Source organism: Gorilla gorilla, chromosome Y (assembly GCF_029281585.2).
Source record: "Gorilla gorilla gorilla isolate KB3781 chromosome Y, NHGRI_mGorGor1-v2.1_pri, whole genome shotgun sequence".
In the NCBI taxonomy this organism is placed as follows: Eukaryota; Metazoa; Chordata; class Mammalia; order Primates; family Hominidae; genus Gorilla; species Gorilla gorilla.
The window spans coordinates 30,404,720-30,430,277 of record NC_073248.2 but is presented as its reverse complement, the minus strand read 5'-3'; the positions used below and the strand labels follow the sequence as shown (position 1 = coordinate 30,430,277).

Sequence of the window (25,558 nt, the reverse complement as noted above, 5' to 3'; positions counted from 1 at the left end):
TTAGTTCAACCATTGTAGAAAACAGTATGGTGATTCCTCAAGGATGGAGAACCGAAATACCATTTGACCCTGCCATCTCATTACAGGGTACATACCCAAAGGATTATAAATCATTCCTCTATAAAGGAACATGCACACATATGCTTATTGCAACACTATTTACAATGGCATAGACTTGGAACCAACCCAAATGCCCATCAATGATAGACTGGATAAAGAAAATGTGGCATATACACAACCATAGAATACTATGCAGTCATAAAAGAGAATGAGGTCATGTCCATTGCAGGGACATGGATGATGATGGAAACCATCATCCTCAGCAAACTTCCACAGGAACAGAAAACCAAACACCGCATGCTCTTACTCATAAGTGGGAGTTGAACAATGAGAACGCATGCACACAGGGAGGGGAATATCACACACTGGGACCTGTTGGAGGGTAGAGGGAAAGAGGAGGGAGAGCATTATGACAAATACTTAAGGCATGTCAGGCTTAAAACCTAGATGACAGGTTGATAGGTGCAGCAAACCACCATGGCACCTGTATACCTGTGTAACAAACTGGCACATTAAGCACATGTATTCCAGAATTTAAAGTAAAATAAAATGAAATAAAACAAAACTCACACTTGTCTTCCTTGTTAAAAATTATCTAAAATTCCAGAAAGTGGGTTCCCACTCTCTATAGTCACGGAAGCAGGAAAACTTGCCTTCCTTCTTGGAAATAAGTAAAACTCCAGAAAAGGAGTTGTACAGGAAAATGAATTTCAGATCTTGACCAAATTTTGTGAGATCAGGGATTCTCCAGAGGTGAGGTGTTTTCAGGCCTCAGAAAATTGTCCTAATCATTTGTGCTATAAAGATAGCTCAAGGTAGTACCAAACAGCCATAGAAGGCTTGTCAAATATCAGGGGAGCCTCCACTCGGACAGAATCCCTTTGTGGTTACCAATTGTGAAAACAAAGTATCTGAGACAGATCTCTATCAGTTTAGAAAGTTTATTTTGCCCAAGTTAATGACACACCTGTGACATGGCCTTACAATGTCCTGATGATATGTGCCCAAGGTGGTTGGGGTAAAGCTTGCTTTTATGTTTTAGGGAGATATGAGATATCAATCAATATGTGTAGGATATACAGTAGTTAGATCTTGAAAGGTGGGCCAACTTGAAGCAGGCACTTCCACTTTCCTAGGTAGATTTTAAAATTTCTCTCTCTCCCTTTTTTTTCCTTCCTTCCTTCCTTCCTTCCTTCCTTCCTTCCTTCCTTCCTTCCTTCCTTCCTTCCTTCCTTTCCTTTCTTTCCTTTCTCTTTCTTTCTTTTCTTTCTTTTTCTTTCTTTCTTTCTCTTTTTTCTTTCCTTCTTTCTTTCTCTCTCTTTCTCTTCTCTCTCTCTCTTCTCTCTCCTCTCTTTTCTCTGCTCTCTTTTCTCTCTCTCTCTCTCTCTCTGTCCTAGCAACTCGGATTTGCCATGTTGTCCCTGCTGGTCTCAAGAAATTCATCTACCTCACCCTCTCATGAGCCACTGTGCCCAGCTGTTTTCAACATTTTCTGATTGGCAATTGACTCAGAGAGTTACTATTTAAAGACATTAAATCAATAGAAAGAAAATATTTGTAATACAATAAGGGATTGTGGAGACCAACATTTTGTCATTCAGATGAGTCCCTAGATAGCAGGCTTCAGAGAGAATAGATTGTAAATGTTTCCTATCAGACTTAAGGTCCATGTTGATGATAAATGCTTGTTGGCTTTTCCTGAGTTTCAAAAGGAAGGGGAGGGATGTATAATGAGGCATGTTTGTCCCTTCCTTCTCATCATGGCCTGAATTAGAGGTTAGTTTTGGAATGCCCTTGACTGAGAGGAGGAGTCCATTCAGATGATTGGGGGGCTTGGAGTTTTAATTTTGAGTTACACAGTTTTAATAAAAGAGAGTACTTTTTCCCACATTTTCATTCTGTAATCTACCCAGAGTTAAGCTAAACTTTATAATTTACTATCAGTCCTCCAGAAGACTGTGATCACTTCAGATACCAGTCCTTAGTTCAAACATCCCAAGGGTTGTCTCTGTCTTCTAACCAACTGGCTAAAAATTGGAATGTTCCCATAACTATGGTAGAGTTCATCTATTTGCTAAAATGACACAGGAACTCAAGACAGTGCAATGCTTACATTTACAGTTTTATTATAGTAAAAGGATAAAGAGCAGAATTAGCCCAAAGAAGTAATTCACAAGGTGAAGTCTGATAGGGTTCCAGGTGCAACACTTCTGTCATCCTTAGGGATGCGCTATCCTCCCAACATGAAAGTGTGCCAATACTCAAGGAGTAATGTCAACCAAGGAGGCTCACCTGAGCTTTGGAGCACCAAGATTTTATTGACGCCTTACATAGGCATGATTGATGAAATCACTGGCCATAGGTTTAAATCTGCAGCTCCCCTTCTCCCCTCCAGAGTTTGGGCTTATATCTCACAGCTCAAAGCCCTAACCCTCTAATCAGCCAGTCCCTATCCTGAGTCATCTCATTAGCATAAACTGTCCAGTGTAAGCCATCTCAGTATTATAAACAATCAGGCCTGGTTCAGGGGGCCCACTACGAATAACAAAGACACTCCAATCACCTAGGAAATTCCAAGGGTTTAGAAACTACTTCTCAGGAGCTAGAGACAAAGGTCAGCCAAATTCTTCATTACACAAAACCAAACACAGTGTTCTATCTACAAAAGTAAGGCATTCATGCAAACATAGAGTGCAAAATATAAAATTCAGACACTAAAATGTCTCATCCTGACTTAAACTAATATTGTATCCCTGTCTAGATTAAAAAATAGAAAGATTGATGTCCAATTGTATGTCTAGTCTTTGCAACAAATAATATAAGTAGTAAAAAAAGATATACATACACATGCTGGAAAAGCCACTTTCACAAATGAGTAAATTTACATGTTTGTAAGTCAAGCAAATCTGAGAAATCAATTCTTGGATGACAAAAACTAACAAAATACACCACCATCACCATCGCTGCAACTACTACAGCAAAACCAGATGTGTTATTGTTTGCTTAGCATTAAGAACAATTCCAGTACCAATATATCATGTTTTATGATAAAGGGGCCATGGCACAGAAAGAGTTAAGATCACCTGAATCTCACTGCACCCCTACCCTTCTCCTATTTCCTCATAATCAAACTCTGCGTAATGAGAAAATGTTTATTTTTATTTTTATTTTCATTTTCCTTCGATTCTTCATTGAAAAGAAATTCATGTAAAATAAAATTCCACCATTTCCTAATGGACTGTTTAGTGTATTCACAGTATTGTGTAACTACCATTTCTATCTAGTTCAGTTTTTATCACCACCAAAAGGAACCCCAACCTATCAAGCAATCACTCTCCTTTCCTCACTCCTCCAACCCCCTGACAACCACTAATCTAATTTCTGTCTCTCTAGATTTAATTATGTTTGTAATTTTATGAAAACTGAGTCACACAATATGTGGTCTTTCATGTCTGCCTTTCACTAGTATAATATGTGTGAGAGTCATACGTGTTGTAGGATGTGTTAGAAATTCTTTTTTTTTGATATGGAGTCTAGCTCTGTCACCCAGCTGGAGTGCAGTGGTGCAATATCTCAGCTTATGGCAACCTCCACCTCTCAGGTTCCAATTGTCCGCCTCAGCCTCCCTAGTAGTTTTCACATGGCATTACAGGCACACACCACAATGCCCAGCTAATTTTTGTAATTTTACTAGAAACAGGGTTTCAGCATGTTGGCCAGGCTGGTCTTGAACTCCTGAGTGACCTCAGGTAATCCACCCACCTCAAGCCTCCCAAAGTGCTGGGATTACAGACGTGAGCCACCGCAACCAGCCAGAACATCATCCCTTTTTGTGGCTGAATAATATTCCATAATATAGATATGTTACAATCTATTTGTCCATTCATACATTAATGGACATTTGGGTTATTTCCAGTTTTTGGCTGTTGTCAATAATGCTGCCATGATGAAGGGAACAAGTATATTTCAATAATTGCTTTCAATTATTTTGGGTATGTACTTAAGGGTGAAATCACTGGCATTATCCTTATTCTTTGCAATATTGGTAGAATTGGTGGAAATTGTGCCTATTATTTCTATGTTAGGTGTAAAGTGAATACAAGGATGAAGTACTATGATGTGACCTTCTTCCCCCGGCAAGCGTTCTGCAAGTGCAAGCATCAGACAGAACTAAAAAAGCCATTGGAGATGCTGATACAGGCTCGCTCTGTCACTGGCATTGGTACATATCAGTAAATTCTGATAAGCAAGTAAGCTAAGCTGTAGACATCCCTCAGACTGGAAAAACTAACCTGAAAGGAAGGAAAAGAAGAGAACTGGTGTATGCTCCTCTCATAGTCCCTAGAAAAATGCAGTGACTGCTCCAGGATACCAGTTCTGAGGGCAACTAGGCTGAGATCCAAGTTTTGTAGAAGGTGAATGGTCTGGATCATCCTATGCAAACACTCAGACTGATTCACTAGCACTAGGAAGGGGTTAATGTCAAGGAGCCTTCAAAAATTCCAAGAGAGCTGGCCAACTTAGCTGCAAAATTAGGACAAGACAGTATAAGAACTCCAACAAGGAACCACTGGAGGTGATGTTGAAGAGTTCCTCTCTCAAGGTCAAAGATTTCCTGGGGTTGTTTGCTATGCACAACTGTGGCCCAGCACCAGGTCAAAAAGATTGGCCCTCAAATAGAAAATCAAAGGAGGAATGAAGAATTCCCCCAATGCTAGCATTAATGCCACTGCCTCTACTTGGAAACCTTGATGTGAGAACTTTGGTCCAGTATCCCTATCTCCTGTAAGGTAGGCTGCAGTTGGGTAAGAGAACCAAGACCCTATGGCCTCTTCATTGTGCCAGCCAAATGAAATTGTGTTTAGGCACCATTGTGACTAAGAAGCCCATTGTTTTCTGCTTTAAAGTTTGGTTTCCTCTGGTTTCCTAATGAAATTTTTTTTTCTACATTGCCCTCACTTTCTCAAGTGAAACAAGAGTAACAGGAAGTGCCCTCATCTGGAAAGTATTGGTGGACATGACCTAAGAGGTCATTATAGGCAAAGGAGGGGACATGTGAGTATCGGCCCATTTTTGGGTCCAGGAAAAAATAGTAGCATGGAGGCACTAACAGAATGAGAATCTAAAAGGGGGAGGGCTGGCTTCAGAATTTAGGAGACACAGTGCAAAATGGGGACCATTGTTCAAAATTATTAAGAATTTCGAGGGAGGAGCCAAGATGGCCGAATAGGAACAGCTCCGGTCTACAGCTCCCAGCGTGAGAGATGCAGAAGATGGGTGATTTCTGCATTTCCATCTGAGGTACTGGGTTCATCTCACTAGGGAGTGCCAGACAGTGGGCACAGGTCAGTGGGTGCATGCACCGTGCGTGAGCCAAAGCAGGGTGAGGCATTGCCTCATTCGGGGAGCACAAGGGGTCAGGGAGTTCCCTTTCTTAGTCAAAGAAACAGGTGACAGACTGCACCTGGAAAATCGGGTCAATCCCACCCAAATACTGCGCTTTTCCAATGAGCTTAAAAAACAGCACACCAGGAGATTATATCCCTCACCTGGCTTGGAGGGTCCTGTGCCCATGGAGTCTCACTGATTGCTAGCACAGCAGTCTGAGATCAAACTGCAAGGCAGCAGCGAGACTAGGGGAGGGGTGCCCACCATTGCCCAGGCTTGCTTAAGTAAACAAAACAGCCTGGAAACTCAAAATGGGTGGAGCCCACCACAGCTAAAGGAGGCCTGACTGCCTCTGTAGGCTCCACCTCTGGGGGCAGGGCACAGACAAACAACAAGACAGCAGTAACCTCTGCAGACTTAAATGTCCCTGTCTGACAGCTTTGAAGGGAGCAGTGGTTCTCCCAGCACGCAGCTGGAGATCTGAGAACAGGCTGACTGCCTCCTCAAGTGGGTCGCTGACCCCTGACCCCTGAGCAGCCTAACTGGGAGGCACCCCCCAGCAGGGGCAGACTGACACCTCACATGGCCAGGTACTCCAATAGACATGCAGCTGAGGGTCTTGTCTGTTAGAAGGAAAACTAACAAACAGAAAGGACATCCACACCAAAAACCCATCTGCACATTACCATCATCAAAGACGAAAAGTAGATAAAACCACAAAGATGGGGAAAAAACAGAGCAGAAAAACTGGAAACTCTAAAAAGCAGAGCGCCTCTCCTCCTCCAAAGGAATGAAGTTCCTCACCAGCAACAGAACAAAGCTGGATGGAGAATGACATTGATGAGCTGAGAGAAGAAGGCTTCAGACAATCAAATTACTCCGAGCTACAGGAGGACATTCAAACCAAAGGCAAAGAAGTTGAAAACTTTGAAAAAAATTTAGAAGAATGTATAACTAGAATAACCAATACAGAGAAGTGCTTAAAGGAGCTGATGGAGCTGAAAACCAAGGCTCGAGAACTACGTGAAGAATGCAGACGCCTCAGGAGCCGATGCGATCAACTGGAAGAAAGGGTATCAGCAATGGAAGATGAAATGAATGAAATGAAGTGAGAAGGGAAGTTTAGAGAAAAAAGAATAAAAAGAAATGAGCAAAGCCTCCAAGAAATATGGGACTATGTGAAAAGACCAAATCTACATCTGATTGGTGTACCTGAAAGTGATGGGGAGAATGGAACCAAGTTGGAAAACACTCTGCAGGATATTATCCAGGAGAACTTCCCCAGTCTAGCAAGGCAGGCCAACATTCAGATTCAGGAAATACAGAGAACGCCACAAAGATACTCCTCGAGAACAGCAACTCCAAGACACATAATTGTCAGGTTTAGCAAAATTGAAATGAAGAAAAAAATGTTAAGGGCAGCCAGAGAGAAAGGTCGGGTTACCCTCAAAGGGAAGCCCATCACACTAACAGCGGATCTCTCAGCAGAAACTCTACAAGCCAGAAGAGAGTGGGGGCCAATATTCAACATTCTTAAAGAAAAGAATTCTCAACCCAGAATTTCATATCCAGCCAAACTGAGCTTCATAAGTGAAGGAGAAATAAAATACTTTACAGACAAGCAAATGCTGAGAGATGTTGTCACCACAAGGCCTGCCCTAAAAGAGTTCCTGAAGGAAGCGCTAAACATGGAAAGGAACAACCGGAACCAGCCGCTGCAAAATCATGCCAAAATGTAAAGACCATTGAGACTAGGAAGAAACTGCATCAACTAAAGAGCAAAATAACCAGCTAACATCATAATAACAGGATCAAATTCACACACAACAATATTAGCTTTAAATGTAAATGGACTAAATGCTCCAAATAAAAGACACAGACTGGCAAATTGGATAAAGAGTCAAGACCCATCAGTGTGCTGTATTCAGGAAACCCATCTCATGTGCAGAGAGGAACATAGGCTCAAAATAAAAGGATGGAGAAAGATCTACCAAGCAAATAGAAAACAAAAAAGGCAGGGGTTGTAATCCTAGTCTCTGATAAAACAGACTTTAAACCAACAAAGATCAAAAGAGATAAAGAAGGCCATTACATAATGGTAAAGCGATCAATTCAACAAGAAGAGCTATCCTAAATATGTATGCACCCAATATAGGAGCACCCAGATTCATAAAGCAAGTCCTGAGTGACCTACAAAGAGACTTAGACTCCCACACATTAATAATGGGAGACTTTAACACCCCACTGTCAACATTAGACAGATCAATGAGACAGAAAGTCAACAAGGATACCCAGGAATTGAACTCAGCTCTGCAACAAGGGGACCTAATAGACATCTACAGAACTCTCCACCTCAAATCAACAGAATATACATTATTTTCAGCACCACACCACACCTATTCCAAAATTGACCACACACTTGGAAATAAAGCTCTCCTCAGCAAATGTAAAAGAAAAGAAATTATAACAAACTGTCTCTCAGACCACAGTGCAATCAAACTAGAACTCAGGATTAAGAATCTCACCCAAAACTGCTCAACTACATGGAAACTGGACAACCGGCTCCTGAATGACTACTGGGTACATAATGAAATGAAGGCAGAAATAAAGATGTTCTTTGAAACCAGCGAGAACAAAGACACAACATACCAGAATCTCTGGGACACATTCAAAGCAGCGTGTAGAGGCAAATTTATAGCACTAAATTCCCACAAGAGAAAGCAGGAAAGATCCAAAATTGACACCCTAACATCACAATTAAAAGAACTAGAAAAGCAAGAGCAAACACATTCAAAAGCTAGCAGAAGGCAAGAAATAACTAAAATCAGAGCAGAACTGAAGGAAATAGAGACACAAAAAACCCTTCAAAAAATTTATGAATCCAGGAGCTGGGTTTTTGAAAGGATCAACAAAATTGATAAACTGCTAGCAAGACTAATAAAGAAAAACAGAAGAATCAAATAGATGCAATAAAAAATGATAAAGGGGATATCACCACCGATCCCACAGAAATACAAACTACCATCAGAGAATACTACAAACACCTCTACGCAAATAAACTAGAAAATCTAGAAGAAATGGATAAATTCCTTGACACATACACTCTCGCAAGACTAAACCAGGAAGAAGTTGAATCTCTGAATAGACCAATAACAGGAGCTGAAATTGTGGCAATAATCAATAGCTTACCAACAAAAAAGAGTCCAGGACCAGATAGATTCACAGCGGAATTCTACCACAGGTACAAGGAGGAATTGGTTCAATAGAAAAAGAGGGAATCCTCCCTAACTCATTTTATGAGGCCAGCATCATCCTGATACGAAAGTTGGGCAGAGAAACAACCAAAAAAGAGAATTTTAGATCAATATCCTTGATGAACATTGATGCAAAAATCCGCAATAAAATACTGGCAAACCAAATCCAGCAGCACATCAAAAAGCTTATCCACCATGATCAAGTGGGCTTCATCCCTGGGATGCAAGGCTGGTTCAATATACACAAATCAATAAATGTAATCCAGCATATAAACACAACCAAAGACAAAAACCACATGACTATCTCAATAGATGCAGAAAAGGCCTTTGACAAAATTCAACAACCCTTTATGCTAAAAACTCTCAACAAATTAGGTATTGATGGGAAGTATTTCAAAATAATAAGAGCTATCTATGACAAACCCACAGCCAATATACTGAATGGACAAAAACTGGAAGCATTCCCTTGGAAAACTGGCACAAGACAGAGATGCCCTCTCTCACTGCTCCTATTCAACATAGTGTTGGAAGTTCTGGCCAGAACAATTAGGCAGGAGAAGGAAACAAAGGGTATTCAATTAGGAAAGGAGGAAGTCAAATTGTCCCTGTTTGCAGATGACATGATTGTATATCTAGAAAACCCCATTGTCTCAGCCCCATATCTCCTTAAGCTGATAAGCAATTTCAAAGTCTCAGGATACAAAATCAATGTACAAAAATCACAAGCATTCTTATACACCAACAACAGACAGAGAGCCAAATCATGAGTGAACTCCCATTCACAATTGCTTCAAAGAGAATAAAATACCTAGGAATCCAAGTTACAAGGGATGTGAAGGACCTCTTCAAGGAGAACTACAAACCACTGCTCAAGGAAATAAAAGAGGATATAAACAAATGGAAGAACATTCGCTGCTCATGGGTAGGAAGAATCAATATCGTGAAAATGGCCATACTGCCCAAAGTAATTTACAGATTCAATGCCATCCCCATCAAGCTACCAATGACTTTCTTCACAGAATTGGAAAAAGCTACTTTAAAGTTCATATGGAACCAAAAAAGAGCCCGCATGGCCAAGACCATCCTAAGCCAAAAGAACAAAGCTGGAGGCATCACACTACCTGACTTCAAACTATACTACAAGGCTACAGTAACAAAAACAGCATGGTACTGGTACCAAAACAGAGATACAGATCAATGGTACAGAACAGAGCCCTCAGAAATAACGCGGCATATCTACAACTATCTGATCTTTGACAAACCTGAGAAAAACAAGCAATGGGGAAAGGATTCCCTATTTAATAAATGGTGCTGGGAAAACTGGCTAGCCATATGTAGAAAGCTGAAACTGGATCCCTTCCTTACACCTTATACAAAAATCAATTCAAGATGGATTAAAGACTTAAACATTAGACCTAAAACCATAAAAACCCTAGAAGAAAACCTAGGCTTTACGATTCAGGACATAGGCCTGGGTAAGGGCTTCATGTCTAAAACACCAAAAGCAATGGCAACAAAAGCCAAAATTGACAAATGGGATCTAATTAAACTAAAGAGCTTCTGCACAGCAAAAGAAACTACCATCAGAGTGAACAGGCAGCCTACAAAATGGGAGAAAATTTTCACAACCTACTCATCTGACAAAGGGCTAATATCCAGAATCTACAATGAACTCAAACAAGTTTACAAGAAAAAAACAAACAACCCCATCAAAAAGTGGGTGAAGAACATGAACAGACACTTCTCAAAAGAAGACATTTATGAAGCCGAAAAACAAATGAATAAATGCTCACCATCACTGGCCATCAGAGAAATGCAAATCAAAACCACAATGAGATACCATCTCACACCAGTTAGAATGGCAATCGTTAAAAAGTCAGGAAACAACAGGTGCTGGAGAGGATGTGGAGAAATAGGAACACTTTTACACTGTTGGTGGGACTGTAAACTAGTTCAACCATTGTGGAAGTCAGTATGGCTATTCCTCAGGGATCTAGAACTAGAAATACCATTTGACCCAGTCATCCCATTACTGGGTATATACCCAAAGGACTATAAATCATGCTGCTATAAAGACACATGCACACATATGTTTACTGTGGCACTATTCACAATAGCAAAGACTTGGAACCAACCCAAATGTCCAACAATGATAGACTGGATTAAGAAAATGTGGCACATATAAACCATAGAATACTATGCAGCCATAAAAAATGATGAGTTCATGTCTTTGGAGGGACACGGATGAAATTGGAAATCATCATTCTCAGTAAACTATCGCAAGAACAAAAAAACAAACACCGCATATTCTCACTCATAGGTGGGAATTGAACCCTGAGAACACATGGACACAGGAAGGGGAACATCACACTCTGGGGACTGTTGTTGGGTGGGGTGAGGTGGGAGGGATAGCATTGGGAAATATACCTAATGGTAGATGACGAGTTAGTGGGTGCAGTGCACCAGCATGGCACATGTATACATATGTAACTAACCTGCACATTGTGCACATGTACCCTAAAACTTAAAGTATAATAATAATAAAATTATTAAGAATTTCAAAATGGTGGCAGCAGAATTTAAGGCAAGTACCGGGTGCTTCTGAGCATGTGGCCCAGTGCTGCTCCTTGGCTGTGTACCTGTGAAGCCAGTCCAGGATAGGCCAAATCATGAGGGTCAGCCAAGGAGGCTGATCTTGGCCTATCTGGCTTTTCCCCTCAGATTTGAGCCAGTGATCCATTACCTACACTTTGTTTTCCTTACCATAGAGCCATTAACCACCTCCTGCTGATGATCTTCATACTGTATTTTATATAAAAGCTGTGACACCCACAGAAGAGGCACATTAAAATATGAAAACACTTATTACTTGCTAATGATTATTCTGCTTCACAATAGAGCAAAAGGTTTGTCATTGGGAGTATGTAATGGCTCCCCTTTAAATATGATATTGAACCTAGTAATTTTTTAAACCACTGTAATATGGATGATTTCTTAAAAAAAGACTGAAGGAGTGAAAAGCTCAGGAAAATTACCAGTGTTCCAGATACGCAATTCCCTTTATTTCTTGTGCACTGGCCATGTAGGAGGCAAAATGAGCAGATTGAATTTGTGTAGTGAAATAATTTGAAAATTGGGGTAAGCAAAATTTTAACGTAGATGAAATAGCCAGACAGCTTATTGAGACAGAATATAACTTTACCCTTATCTGGTCTATGGATCAAAGGTTTTCAAAAACATTAGGATTCTAGAGAAGTTTAGTGTTTAAATAAGGCAGCTTCTGAGCCACCCAGTCTGCGTCCAAATGCTGCTTTTGGCTTTTGTGACGTGTTCTTGGGAAATTTATTTAATCACTCTAGGATTCCCTCATCTCCAAAATGAAGAAACTAATGGTGCCACTGTCATAGGATTGTGTGAGGATTTGGGAAATACTATATGGTAAGCTCCCCAGTATATGGAAAACACTGAGAAAGTGCTTGCCATTATTACTTCTATGGTTACGACCATGATTTTTATTATCATTATTCTATAACCTGGCCCCTGACAGGTTCCCAGAATTATTTCCTGTCATTATCTCTCATTTTAGGTAAATGCCTGACAAGCTAAGGTATTCATTGCTCCCTGCAAAGATTCTCTGCTCCCATATTGTTCCCTGACTATGTGGAGGCTGAATAACCATTTGGAGGGGATGTTATAGAGGAAAATTCAAGCCACAGAAGGAAAACTGGGTTGAAGGAGATCCCCTTCTACATTTCTTTTGGTTCTAAAATTTCCACTGGATTAATAAAGCAACAGGACAATTAGCAGCATGGCACTCTGCACTCAGCACTGAGTACTCTAGAAGGTATTCTTTCACTCCTCTTTGTTGTTATCCTCTGCTCGCTTTTCTCACATTTGCATGGGTTGCCTTCTGTACCATCACACTTTGTAAAATTTGGGTCCACTAAAAGTGAGAATCTTGGAGAAAGATGTATTTCAGTTAAAAGTAAGGCAGATCATGGGTCTCATGAAAGTGCTTGGCAGGTAGATCTGAGAGTTTGGTTTCTAGCAAATTGCTTAACATTTTCCCACCCTCAGTTTCTTTTAGCAGTAAAAATGAAGATATTGTACCCACTACTACAGGTACTAATTTTAATATAGGCACTAATGTAGGTGGGTACTAATAGAGTGAGAATTGAATAAGATATTATATAAAAGGGCTTAACTGAGAGTACAAGATATAGCTAATCCACTAAGTATCATTTCTCTTCTTTCTTCTTTTCCCTCTCTATCATTAATAGGGGAAACTGGGCTGTGGTGTGTGTGTGTGTGTGTGTGTGTGTGTGTGTTTGTGTGTGTGTGTCTTTTCCTTGAGACAGGTTCTTGCTCTGTAGCCTAGGCTGGAGTGCAGCAGCCTGACCACAGCTCACTGTAGCCTCCACCCCTCAAGCTCAAGTGACCAGCCCCTCTCAGCGACCTGAGTGGATGGGACTACAGGTCAATGCATTGAGCTCCTGGACTCAAGGACTCCTCTCTCTTCAACCTCCCAACGTGCTGAGATTACAGGTGTGAGCCAGTACATCCAGCCTGGGCTGTGTCTTTTTGTTTTGTCTTGTTTTTTGAGACAGACTCTCACTCTGTCACCCAGGCTGGTGTATAGTGGCATGATCTTGGCTCACTTCAACCTCTGCCTCCCAGGTTCAAGCCAATTCTCCTACCTCAGCCTCCCGAGTAGCTGGGATTACATTCATGTGCCACCATGGCTGGCTGATTTTTGTATTTTTAGGAGAGACAGGGTTTCACTATGTTGGCCAGGCTGGTCTCGAACTTCTGACCTCAGGTCATCCATTCACCTTGGCCTCCCAAAATGCTGGGATTACAGGCATAAGCCACCGTGTGCCTGTCCTTGGGCTATGTCTTTAAGAGGATTTAGATTCCCATCAGTGGAAGGAGGATTCCACTGTGAGGGAGACCAGGATGAGCAGATGGGTACTGCAGGGGCCACAGGGGAGTCTTGGGTGCAGGCAGTTGGGGCAGATGGTAGGAGCCTTTGAAATCCAGTGAAATCCAGACAAAGAACTCTGGGCTTGACCAAGCAAGGTTGTTGTTGTTGTTCTTCTGTTTCTCCTCCTCTTTCTTCTTTCTTCTGGTAAGTTCTCTACAGAAAATTAAATAGGTTAATTTAACCTAATTTATAAAAATAGGTTATTTTTAACCTATTTAATTTTCATGAACTTAGATTTCAGTAGCCACTGTGGCCAATGAGATGAGGAAGAAGGTCAGGCTAAAGTGTTTTTTATTCAGCTTACATTGGAGAGCCCTCAGTCTGGAGTGCACCATGCAACCTGGAGTTACTAAGGGCCTTTTGCACTATCTATGCCTGTCTTCCAAATTGGGACTGAAAACTCCTCTCTTAATGGTGATTGTGCCCAGCATATTCTAACTGACTTATATGTGTTATTTTCCTTGGGGCAAGAATTTTCTCTAAAATCTAGAATAGTAATACTAAATGGATTTAATTATCTGCAGAAGAAAATAAGCTGATTAGAGTCTAAAGTAGCTCCATCACTTAAGAAAGTCAATTTAATGAAGTGTGAGGACTGTTCATTGAGCAACTACTATCCTCCAGACATTGCGGAAAGCAAAACAGCCTCCTGTTCTTAGAGTGTTCCTGGTGATTCTCAGGCACAGAATAGGGAAATAAACGTAAGAACTTTTATGTGCCCTTTAGTATATATAACGGGGTTATCTCAGTACTTTGTTATAGAAAGCCATAACTCATAACTCTGTTACCTACATAATGGTTCTTTAGGCCTCAGTTTTGTCATCTGTAAACCTCTCTTTATGGAGAGGCAGTAGAAATGAAATGAAAAAAATTGTAAAACTCACAAAACTTGACTTTTAGAAGGTGTCAACCAATAGGAACTCATATATTTTATTCACTGTAAAACTAACAAAAGACCTGATTTTTACTGGTACTTTATAAGACAAATCATAATATCAAGACATCTAAAATGTTTGATTTATTCTAAACAGTAAAACAGTTACTTTATTATTTTGTCCCCAACCTTCCATCCTAATAATACCAACAGTGCAATGAGCTTACTAATTGTCATGCACTCCAGAGCATTTAATCCTCCCAATCTGAGGTCGGTACTGCAATGAACCCATTTTATAGATGAGAAAACTCTAGCACAAAAAGATTCATTCACATGGCCAGTCATGTAACTTTTAAAAATATTCCTTTGGTTTGCACTTCCTTGTATCCGAACCACCCTTCCCTTTCCATTCTCTGTAGGTTTCCTGACCAGTTGGCAGGTCAAGCCCAATCAAGGGAACTCTTTTCCTTTAAGCAGGTCACCTCTCTCTCTTCTCTTTATTCCCACCTGCCTATGGGTGTCTCCGCACAGTGGAATGCTGCTTGCTACCGCACTGGAAAACTTCTCCAGACGTTTCCAAGTTTGCATTCGACCGTCTCCTTTAGGGAATTGATTCAGTGAGGCCTAACCGTTTCTGAGGAAAGCCTTTGGGAGAAGAGGCCACAAGAAGGTAGTGGCACTCCTTTGTCATCAGGAGACATGGGGAGAAAAAGAATGACTTTCTACAGCAGCTGAGTGAGGGGAAATGGAATCGCAGAATCTGCGGAAACGGCGTAGGTACAACAGCAGCTGCAGGCTGAACGGGCGAAAAGCCACCCTGCAAGATCTTTTCTGTTTCAACGATGAAGTGGACTCCCAACATGGAACAGGAAAGGGGGACTGTTACCAGACAGGTGACATTCGGTGCACGCACCAACAGGTCCAGTGCCCCATTCGGAGGGCAGGAAGGCAGCCACCCAGCAGAACATTACCTAGGGAACCAGATGGCACCTGCCTCTGCTCACCCCCACCTTCTTCCTCCCCAGGAAAAAGGAAGTCAAGCAATTGAAGAAACGGGGAAGTCTGTGACTCTAATCCCCAGCGACACAAAAACCTGTGCCATCAAAATAATTAGCAACGGATTTCTAAAAAACATTTGCTCAGGTTACAGAAAAAAAGAAATATTTTACACACTGCCTTGTCTCAGAAATAATCACAGTTAGGCCTCTTTGTAACCGGCGGGTCTTCCTTTCACACGTCATTTGCAGGCGCAGGACATGGTATTTGTAACTAATTTCCATTAGCAAGTGGGTCACTGGAATTCACAGTCAGGTGTCATTTTGAAAAGTGCTTCCCTCTACCCAAATCTTTTATATTTCCAGATGCAGTTGCACTTCGGAGATGTCCTTGTGCTGGAAGAGCTCCCTTAAAAATATAGTTTGATTTTTGAATTTTATCTTATGATGTTAGAGGTAATGGGACTATAGTTTTTGGAATTCAACACAGTCCTCCTCAGCAATCACTCTGATAATTTATGAATATAAAAAACAAGAAGGAAAAGAATTTCCTCATTGTCAGGCAGTAAGTCAATGGCAGAGCTTCAAATTGACTTATTTTGCTAAGAGGGAGCTATAAACTCCAGACAAATTACTATACACCCAGAGTGTAGAGTACAATATTACTCCACACTCAATATTACTGTTGAGTGCCTACAAAAATTATGCTAATGAAACAATATGGATGTTACAGTGCTGAAAGTTTCTCTTTTAAAATCACTGAGGGTTGCTTTAGCTTCTGCCAAAGGCAAGAGGAACGCCAGTGAGGAAGAGGTCCAGGGCGGGGCGCATAGGCCTCTACTGGTCTGAAAGCTGAGTCACAGGAATGATATCCCTGTAGCTGACCAGGCACTCCAGGGAGGGACACCGCGCCTTTGCGTGCGTATGTCCTCAGTAGGTAAAGCCAGTTTCTCAGTAAAACAATGCCTGTTACCCTAGGTATTACTCCGACCCTTAAATAATATGCACCAGTCCGCAAGAGCGATTTTTACGCTCCTGTTGTAAAAGGGGAAAATGCGTTTTGAAGGAAGTGTTGGAAGGTGCTTTGCTCATTTTATCTTTCGCCATCGTTGTGGTTAGAGGGCAATGGTGCACCCAGGGTGGCGTTGGGGCTCCCCCACCGCCCGGCAGCTTTCAGACGCCCTTCCGAGACGTGGAGCGAAAGACTTAAGCGGGCCTGTGGGTGACATCAACTCATTTACATAGGAGGGCTATAAAGTAGCGCCTGCCCATCCCGTCCTGGCAACTCCGCGGTGGACACTGCGTAGACTAGATTTCGCTCCCTTACGCGCCTGGCTTAGGTGAGCCCCGGGGCCCCTGCTCCTTACTCCTTCTACCCTCCCCTTCCTGCCGCGCTTGCCCCTTCATTATCCGCGTCCCTGTGAAGACATCCCCTAAAGCCCAGCCGAGTGATTATCCCCGGGAAGGCTGCCTTGGGGAGGTGGGGATGCGAAACACCCTAGATGCTGGGTAATGCGATGGGGAAATCGATGATTTAAGAACAAAGCAAAAAAACCGGCGTTTATCTACTGCCGCTCGGAGGGTTCATGTTAAAATTTCTTAGTGTTTGCTCTCAAAGGTATTGTGCGTTGCCTTGGAGGCTGAGATGTGGGAACAGACAGATCCTTTGTTCTGAGGCTCACTCATCTCCTGAGCCCCGAGCCATCTCCCAGCCTCAGACGGCTCTGCGGGCTGCATCTGTGCAGCCTGGCAGCGGCGGGGCTGCGCTGTGACATTTTCACAGCCCTTCTTGCAGAGGCATGTGTGCTAGGGATGCCGAAATGCCGAGAGCGCCGGCAGGACTAGCTTCCGGGCCGCGCTTTGTGTGCTGGGCTGCAGTGTGGTGCGGGCGAGGATGCTGGTAGGGCGGTTGTCGCAAGCTCCATCTGCAGCCTCCGTCTACGTGAGAGGACTAGAAAGCGGGCGCAGGACCAGGCCTGCGTTCTTTGCAGAGAGGCCGTGGCTACAAAATGGAAGTGCTTTTGCGACCTGGGCTCCATTTTAGGAATTCTTGCCCGATTTTAACCACTTGAACGCGGAAGTGGCTTTTCTATTCTCTTCCAAGCCAGCCTTTAATTTTAAACGCTGTAATTAACAGTTCGCGGGGGTCAATTTCCTTTATTCCGGAACATTCCACTTTGAGAAGGATCTGTCCTCTTTGGTCCCCTGCGTTTTGAAATATTTGAGGAAAGGTGTCGCCTCTTTTTCTGTGGAAAGAGGAAGCTCATGAGCGCGGAATAGCAGCGGACGGAGGGCGAGAAGGGCTTTCTCAGGTTGCGGGTCGGAGGGCAGAAGCACAGTTCCCACTCCAGAGACCCGGACAGGTGGCTGTTTCTCACGCTCACTTTGGATTGCTCCCTACGGCTTCCTCCGCAGCCATGTCTGACAAACCTTGTATGGCTGAGATCGAGAAATTCGATAAGCCGAAACTGAAGAAGACAGAAACGCAAGAGAAGAATCCATTGTCTTCCAAAGAAAGTAAGCTCCGATCCTCCCCCATCTTTAGAAAGGCTGGAATGGGAGCGGGCTGTGGGAGGGCGGGAGACTGGGAGCTGCCACGGGAAGAATTCGGGAGGCCGGGGAGGGCGCGCAAGGAGCAGATAGTTGGTGAATGTGGCTTGCAAAGGTTAATTAAAAATCAGATAACTTTTAGTGCAGTAATCCCAACACTTCGGAAGACCAAGGCGGGGATCACCTGAGGTCAGGAGTTCGAAACCAGCCTGAGGCAACCTCGTCTCTACAAAAAATACAAAATTAACTTGGCTTGCTGGAGGGCGCCTGTAATCCCAGTTACTTGGGAGGCTGAGGCAGAAGCATTGCTTGAACCTGGGAGGGGAAGTTGCAGTGAGCCCAGATCCTGCCACTGCACTCTAGTATGGGTGACAGAGGGAGACTTCATCTCAACCAAAACAAAAACAAACAAAACAATAGGGAGATCCTTAAGGGGGAAGGTTCCATGAACACAGGGTTCATTAATTTAATAATGCAATATTTAATGCGCTATAATAATATACAAACACATTTATCACTGAAAATGTACCGCTATTTAATATACTCAATATACATCTTTTATTTGATTATGACATGCCTAGCTAGGTACACTTGCAGAACGTTTAGGATATGAAAAGATGTTGCAAATGAAAGCCCCTTAGTTCCATATTAGGCTGTACTGAAACCCCTTAATCATCCCACTCCATCTTTTTCCTTTTCTGTTTTTTTCTGGTCGCAGCTATCGAACAGGAGAAGCAAGCAGGTGAATCTTAAACAGGCGTGTGCCACCAATATCTACTGTACATTCTACAAGCATTGCTTTCTTATTTTACTTCTTTTACTTGTTTAACTTGGTTAGATGCAAACACGTTGGATGAGTTTGAAAGGACCGTGCTGCCCTTTTGACATCAAAGACCTGCTGACAATGGAGGCCACGCCTGCTTCTCCCATCGCCTGTCCGTCTGGCAGGGAAGGAAAATAGCTTGAATGTTGGTGAAAGACTTAGCGGAGTGGGAGGGCAGTGAAATCTAGAGTAAAACCAAGTTGGACCAAGTGTCCTGCAGAATCTAAAATGAAGTTTAATCAGAGTGCCATTTTTGTTGTTGTCTGAAAGATTTTAATTTTTGGAATGCACAGTTTTTATTTTAAAAAGACATTTTTAAACCACTGCTTGTGAGATTGCTTGTTGATTGGAAAGAGTGTTTTATTCACCATTTAAACCTTTGCAAAGTGGCGTGCCCCTTGGCCTCACAGGCAAAGAATAACTTAAAAGCTGGCGATTTGAATAAATTATGTTACAGTATGAAATATGTTTTACCTAGATATGTAAAATACTTTCTTTATTCTAGCTAATTGGGAGATTTTTTTTGGCTAATTGAGATTAACTTTAGATTATGTTTTCAAAACTGGCTTATACTGTAATCTAAAACTAATAAGCACTAATTTAGAGTTCAGCTATATTGTTGCATGTAGTGAGAAGGGACTTAATTACAAACTTAAGACATAAGTGTGCAATAAAGTAAGCTAAGAAGAAAATATGCTTCTAAGACCTGTGTTTACTTGGTTTATATTTTCCTTAGATTCTTATGTAACGTTTTATCTGTGGTCACATTGACATGCTTGGGCTATCCCTACTCCTGGCTTCTGAGACCGGTGGGCAGGGTTCATGCATGCACTGTGCGCGTGCACTCTTCATTGTGCGCATGCACTGTGTACTCTTCCTTCTGTTTCCCAAAGTGCCTCACATAGTAATGGACATACATGATGGCTTTAATATACACTTTGCCCCCGTAGTTGTTGGAGAGTTATTAAACATGCTTCTTTTGAGGTCCCTTTGAACACATGCATATCATGTGAAATAGTACAATATTAAATATATTTTTAAAATGTATTTACACAGTAATTTGCCAGTGCTTTTGATTGTGCTGATTTGAATCAATACGTATAGTCAATTATATATTATTATATATTATTAATCCAGAGCATTAGATCATTAGTTCGTTCAGCCAGTATTTATTGAGTGCCTCCAACATGACAGGTATCTTTTTTTTGAGACGGAGTTTTGCTCTGTCGCTTGGGCTAGAGTCTAGTGATGCGATCTCGGCTCACTGCAACCTCCGCCTCCCGGTTCAAGCAATTCTCCTGCCTCAGCCTCCTGAGTAAGTGGGATTACAGGCTGCACCACCAAGCTGGGCTAATTTTTGTATTTTTAGTAGAGAGAGGGTTTCACTACCTTGGCTAGACTGGTCTTGAACTCCTGACCTCAGGTGATCCACCTGCCTTGGCCACCCAAAGTGCTGGGATTACAGGCATGAGCCACTTTGCCTGGCCCATGCCAGCTATTTTTATATGCCATAAGAAATACAGCCTTAACTAAAAAGATAGTATCTTCCCTTGTGTTTCCTTCATCAGCTAGAAGATGTCCTTTTCCTCTAAATCTGATTATGAACGTTTTTATATTTATTTTAGTTATTTATTTTTGTGAGATGGAGTCTTGCTCTGTCACCGAGGCTGGAGTGCAGTGGTGCGATCTTGGCTCATTGCAAGCTCCGTCTACCTGTTCAAGCTATTCTCTTGCTTCAGCCTCCTGCATAGCTGGGACTACAGGCGCTCAACCACGAAGCGCAGCTAATTTTTGTATTTTTAGTAGAGATGGTATTTCTCCATGTTGGCCAGGCTGGTCTCGAACTCTTGACCTCAGGTGATCCACCCGCCTTGGCCTCCCAAAGTGCTGGGATTACAGGCTTGAGTCACTGCACCCAGCTGAATGTTTTTATAAAGGTATCTAAAATTATTACATCCAGATTTCTCCAAAGCTCAATGGTCAATGAATTCCGATGGAAACCAACTGATGACTTGCATTGCAGTAAAATATTTTATGAGCATACACAAATTGGACATTATAACTGTTGTCTGATATCTTCCAAGAATGCTGAGGAATGCTCCAGATCTAGAAGTGAGTGGAATGGATGGATGCCATTTTAAAATCTTTTACTAAGACTTTGTTATGTAGATGTTGTATTTTTTGAGGAACACTTTCCTGGTAAATTCTTGCCATTCTTGTGTTAGTCTTGTGGGATTGTTGTGGGCAAAAACAGTAACTCACATGTTAAAGTCCTTCAAAGAACTTAGAAAAATAATAAAACCACGTGGATAATTTGGTCACTTTTTTGTAGGATTTTACAATTTTGAACCTTGGCTAGAGGAACAAGTTATGGTTGTGATCCACTGAAGGCATTAGAGCTATTCCTGTCACATTATTATCAAACAGGAAATTATATCTTTCTTCATTACCATATTGAGCTTTTAAGTTGCTGATATCCTTTAGCTACATGAACACCTCATGATAATGTCCCAATTTAGAAATAAAAATATTTCATGAAAATATAATATTTATAATAGTTAATAGTTATATACAGTATGTAATATATATTATAGTTCTTATAATGTTTACATATATAATAAGATATTAGTATATCATGTAATTCATTATTAATTAATATTATAGTTAATTATTCCAATATACTATGCATATAGCGCTATCTGGTGATTTTAACCTAAAATAATGACTTCGTTAGAGGATGGAAAAAGTCACTATTTACTCAAGAAACATTAAGCACATACTGTGTGCCTTGCTGTTTTCCAGTTGCCATGAATAGAAAGATGAACAAGACTTGAGCCTAGTCTTGGTCTAGTCAGAAAGACAGACCTGTGTATGTGAATAACTAACTATGCACAGCATGAATCATGTTATCTGCTCGTTACCCAACAACTATACATTGAGTTTCTGTTTTGTAAGACGTTGGGCAGGGAGATAAATGAGAACTATACTGTGAAGGGTATGTCCCTGGCTAAGAAATTTGAAAGTATTCTTAGGTAATTGGAAGATAACAAAAGTAAAATCCTTTCATCCACATGAGGCAGCTGGTATACTCTTTCTGTTTAAAAATGAGGTTACAAGAAAGGAGGGCAAGGAAGAAACTATCCATATTTGTCATTAAACAAGCAGATTAGTATCCTCTGTTATAATAACAATATGAGGTGGTAATACATCCTTTATTAGTATTTCTTAGTTCACATTTCAATAAGACAGGCTGTAACACATACACAGTATACTTTTCATGGCCATTGCTATCAGTTTTAATAGAGATGTGGAAATAACAACTATAAACACCTCAGAAATAACATCAATGGTTTGAAACCAGTTGTATGTTTGCTATCATTATGGAGATAAATAACAGAAGAGTAAATAGATTTCAAATTACTTAATTATATATATTTTTGGCAGAATCATTGATGTATACAGTTTCTTAGACTATATCTGTACATTAAAAACTTATCAGCAACTGTATTGTCAATTTGAAATCAATATATCTTCTAGATGAGGCAAAATTTTCTGGTGGTTGAAGTCGTAAATTGGTGGGCAGGAACATTTTACTAAAAAGGTAGATTTGTAAAAGGAAGGGAAAATTAAAGTTTTGCATATTAATCAGAAAGTTGCTCCATGATATCAGAGGTGATACGGAAAATCTTATAGGATTCCTAAGTGAGTACACACAAAAGGTCAGGGATTGGAGGTAACATCGAAGGTTTGGACTCAGTTGTGTGTTTGCTATGATTATGGAGATAAATAACATGGGTAACCATAGAATAAAACACTTCTGGTAAAATAAACATATACTCTAATAAAGGGAAGATATACTGTGAGGGCAAGTCCGAAAAGTTAGAAAAAAATATTAATGGGTTAAAGAAGAATATAAACTGGATTATTTGAAGAAAGCGTTGTAATGCAACCCTGAACTCATCATTTTAAGAATTATTGATAATTTAAACTAGGAATCCAAATTCTTATATGCAAACATAAATTCTTAAAGCATCATATAAGCCTAAGGTAATTCTCTAAAGTTCCATTAAGGTTCCTCTTTAGAAGTTCAGTGTTACAAAAGAGATGCATGAATACATTCAGGCATTAAGAACAAACATATTGTCTGGGTATGGTGGCTCATGCCTATAATCCCAGCACTTCAGGAGGCTGAGTCGGACACATCATGAGATCTTGCCCATCCTGACCAACATGGTGAAACCCTGTCTCTACTAAAAATACAAGAACTAGCTGGTAGTGGTGGCACATGCCTGTAGTCCCAGCTACTCAGGAGGCTGAGGCAGGAGAGTCACTTGAACCCAAGAGGTGGAGGTTGAAGTGAGCCGAGATTGCACTATTGCACACTCCAGCCTGGTAATGGAGCGAGACTCTGTCTTAAAAAAAAAAAAAGAAAAAAGAACAATCATATTGGCGTGTAGTGTATTGGCCTTCATCCTATTAGCACTTTTTTTCTGATATAGGTCATGAAGTTTCCCAACAGGAGGGTGGGATACCAGAGTGAATTCATTTAAGTCTTCAACCAGGTTTCAAAGAATTAATTCTTCAAATGAAAGGAAGAGGTAAATCCAGTTGAATCTAATTCACACGTTTAGAACCATCTCCAAAAAAAGTAACTCCACACTTTTGGCCATATTTCTTTGAAATAACTCTGGTTTATTTTGTTCCTGTTCCTCTGCTAGATACTGACATCTAGTAATGAGCAGAATCTAAGCATTTAGCTGTACCAGTTTTGGTTCATTATCATCTTTGCAGGCTAAGTATTTCCATTGAAGTTTGATTAGGGTGTGAGGGTGACTTTGGGCTTTGCATCATAGGACCAGCTGAATGATAACTGTGGAGGCCTGCACTTACCTAAGGAAAGAAGGATGAGGTAGACAAGGCAGCGTGGTAGCCAAATTAGACAAACGGCTATCATTATAAAACTTACTGCCCCATCCCATTGTTATGACAATTTCAGCCACATCCAAAGCATAGGTTTCAAACAACAGGTCATGCTTCTTTACAATGTCAGGAAATCAGTTGGTTCTTGTCAGCATTAAAAATAAAAATACAATTAGTGCATGACAAATAAAATAGAGGGTAAAAAACCCACAGAGAAAATAAATTTAATGAAATGTTTCTTCAAAAAGTTTTTAAAAATTGAAAAATCATTATCTGGATTGTCTAAGAAAAATGGAAAACTCAAAAGAAAACAGGACATTACTACCAATTTTACAGAAAGAAAAGATTATAAAACAATACTGTGAACAATTATAGCCATACAAATTGGATGACCCAGAAGAAATAGACAATTTCCTAGAAACATACAAGTTACCAAGAATAATTCATAAAGAAATAGAAACTCTGAATATACCTATAATTAGTAAGGAAATTGAGTCAATAAACAAAAGCACATGCATGTGTGCATACATGGACACAAGTTTGGGAACAAAGGGATTCACTGACAAATTCTACCAAGTATTTAAAGTAATATTAACATCAATCCTTTTGAAATGCTTCCAAAAATTAAAAATTAAAAAAGGAACACTTTCAAATTCACGTTATGAGGCTGTGACCCTTATACTAAGGCCAGACCAAGATACTATGAGAAAACTACAAGCCAATATTTTTGGTGAGGGTTGTTGCAGAAACCCTCAACAAAATATTGGCAAATCAAATTTACTATCACATTAAATCCCAGCACAAACAAGTAGGTTTTATTCTTGGACCAGAAGGATGGTTCAATATACCAAAAATTAATAGAGTGAAAAGAAAAAATTGTTCTTTTATGATTGTTTCAATTGATGCAGGAAAATGATTTTAAAGAATTTAGCACCCTTTCAGGACTAAAAAACAAACAAACTATAAATTTTGAACAAAAGAAAACTACCTCAACATAATGAATGTCATATTTACAAATCCTGTAGCTAACATTATTCTCAATAATGCAAGACTGAAACCTTTTCTTTTAAGATAAACAACGAGACAAGGAATTCTGCTTTTGTCACTTCTATTCAACAAAATATGAGTACTAGAATTTCTAGCTAGAGCAATTAGTCAAGAAAAGGAAATAAAAGTCATTCAAGTAAGAAGTGAAGAAATAAGTAAAACTCTTTGTTCAGAAACAACATAATCTTAAGGTAGAAATCCCTTTATAAAGATTCCACTCCCTAAAATGTCAGTAGTAAACAATTCATCAAAGTCACAGAATACAAAGTCAGTATACACAATTAGTTTCTTCTGGGTGTGGTGGTTCACACCTGTAATCTCAGCACTTTGGGAGGCAAGGGTGGGTGGATGGCTTGAGCTCAGCAGTTCAAGACAATTTTGCATGATATGGCTTGGCTGTGTGTCTCCACCCAAATTTCATCTCAATTTGTAATCCCCATGTATCAAGAGAGGAAGGTGATTGGATCATTGGGGTGGTTTCTCCCATGCTGCTTTTGTGATAGTGATGAGTTCTCAAAAGATCTGATTTTTTTTTATAAGTGTCTGACATTTCCCCTGTTTGCATACTTCCCCCTGCCACCATATGAAAAAGGTCCTTGCTTCCCCTTTGCCTTCTGTCATGATTGTAAGTTTACTGAGGTCTCCCTAGCCATGTGGAACTAT

At 40.7% G+C, this 25,558-nt stretch overlaps 1 protein-coding gene across 2 annotated transcripts; it reads left to right on the top strand.

Moving 5' to 3' along the window:
- Nucleotides 1-16,671: 16,671 nt before the first annotated feature.
- On the top strand, nucleotides 16,672-19,631 carry LOC129530270 (thymosin beta-4, Y-chromosomal-like). Of its 2 annotated transcripts, XM_063703378.1 has the most exons (3): nucleotides 16,672-16,895; nucleotides 17,971-18,072; nucleotides 18,824-19,631. In XM_063703378.1, exons 2-3 carry the CDS (start codon nucleotides 17,973-17,975, stop codon nucleotides 18,856-18,858), a joined length of 135 nt encoding a protein of 44 aa, XP_063559448.1. In that variant the 5' UTR covers nucleotides 16,672-16,895; nucleotides 17,971-17,972; the 3' UTR covers nucleotides 18,859-19,631. The 2 variants fall into 2 exon arrangements, with proteins under 2 accessions (XP_063559448.1, XP_055233105.1); XM_055377130.2 differs by lacking the exon at nucleotides 16,672-16,895 and having other exon boundaries at nucleotides 16,954-18,072.
- The last annotated feature ends 5,927 nt before the right edge of the window (nucleotides 19,632-25,558 follow it).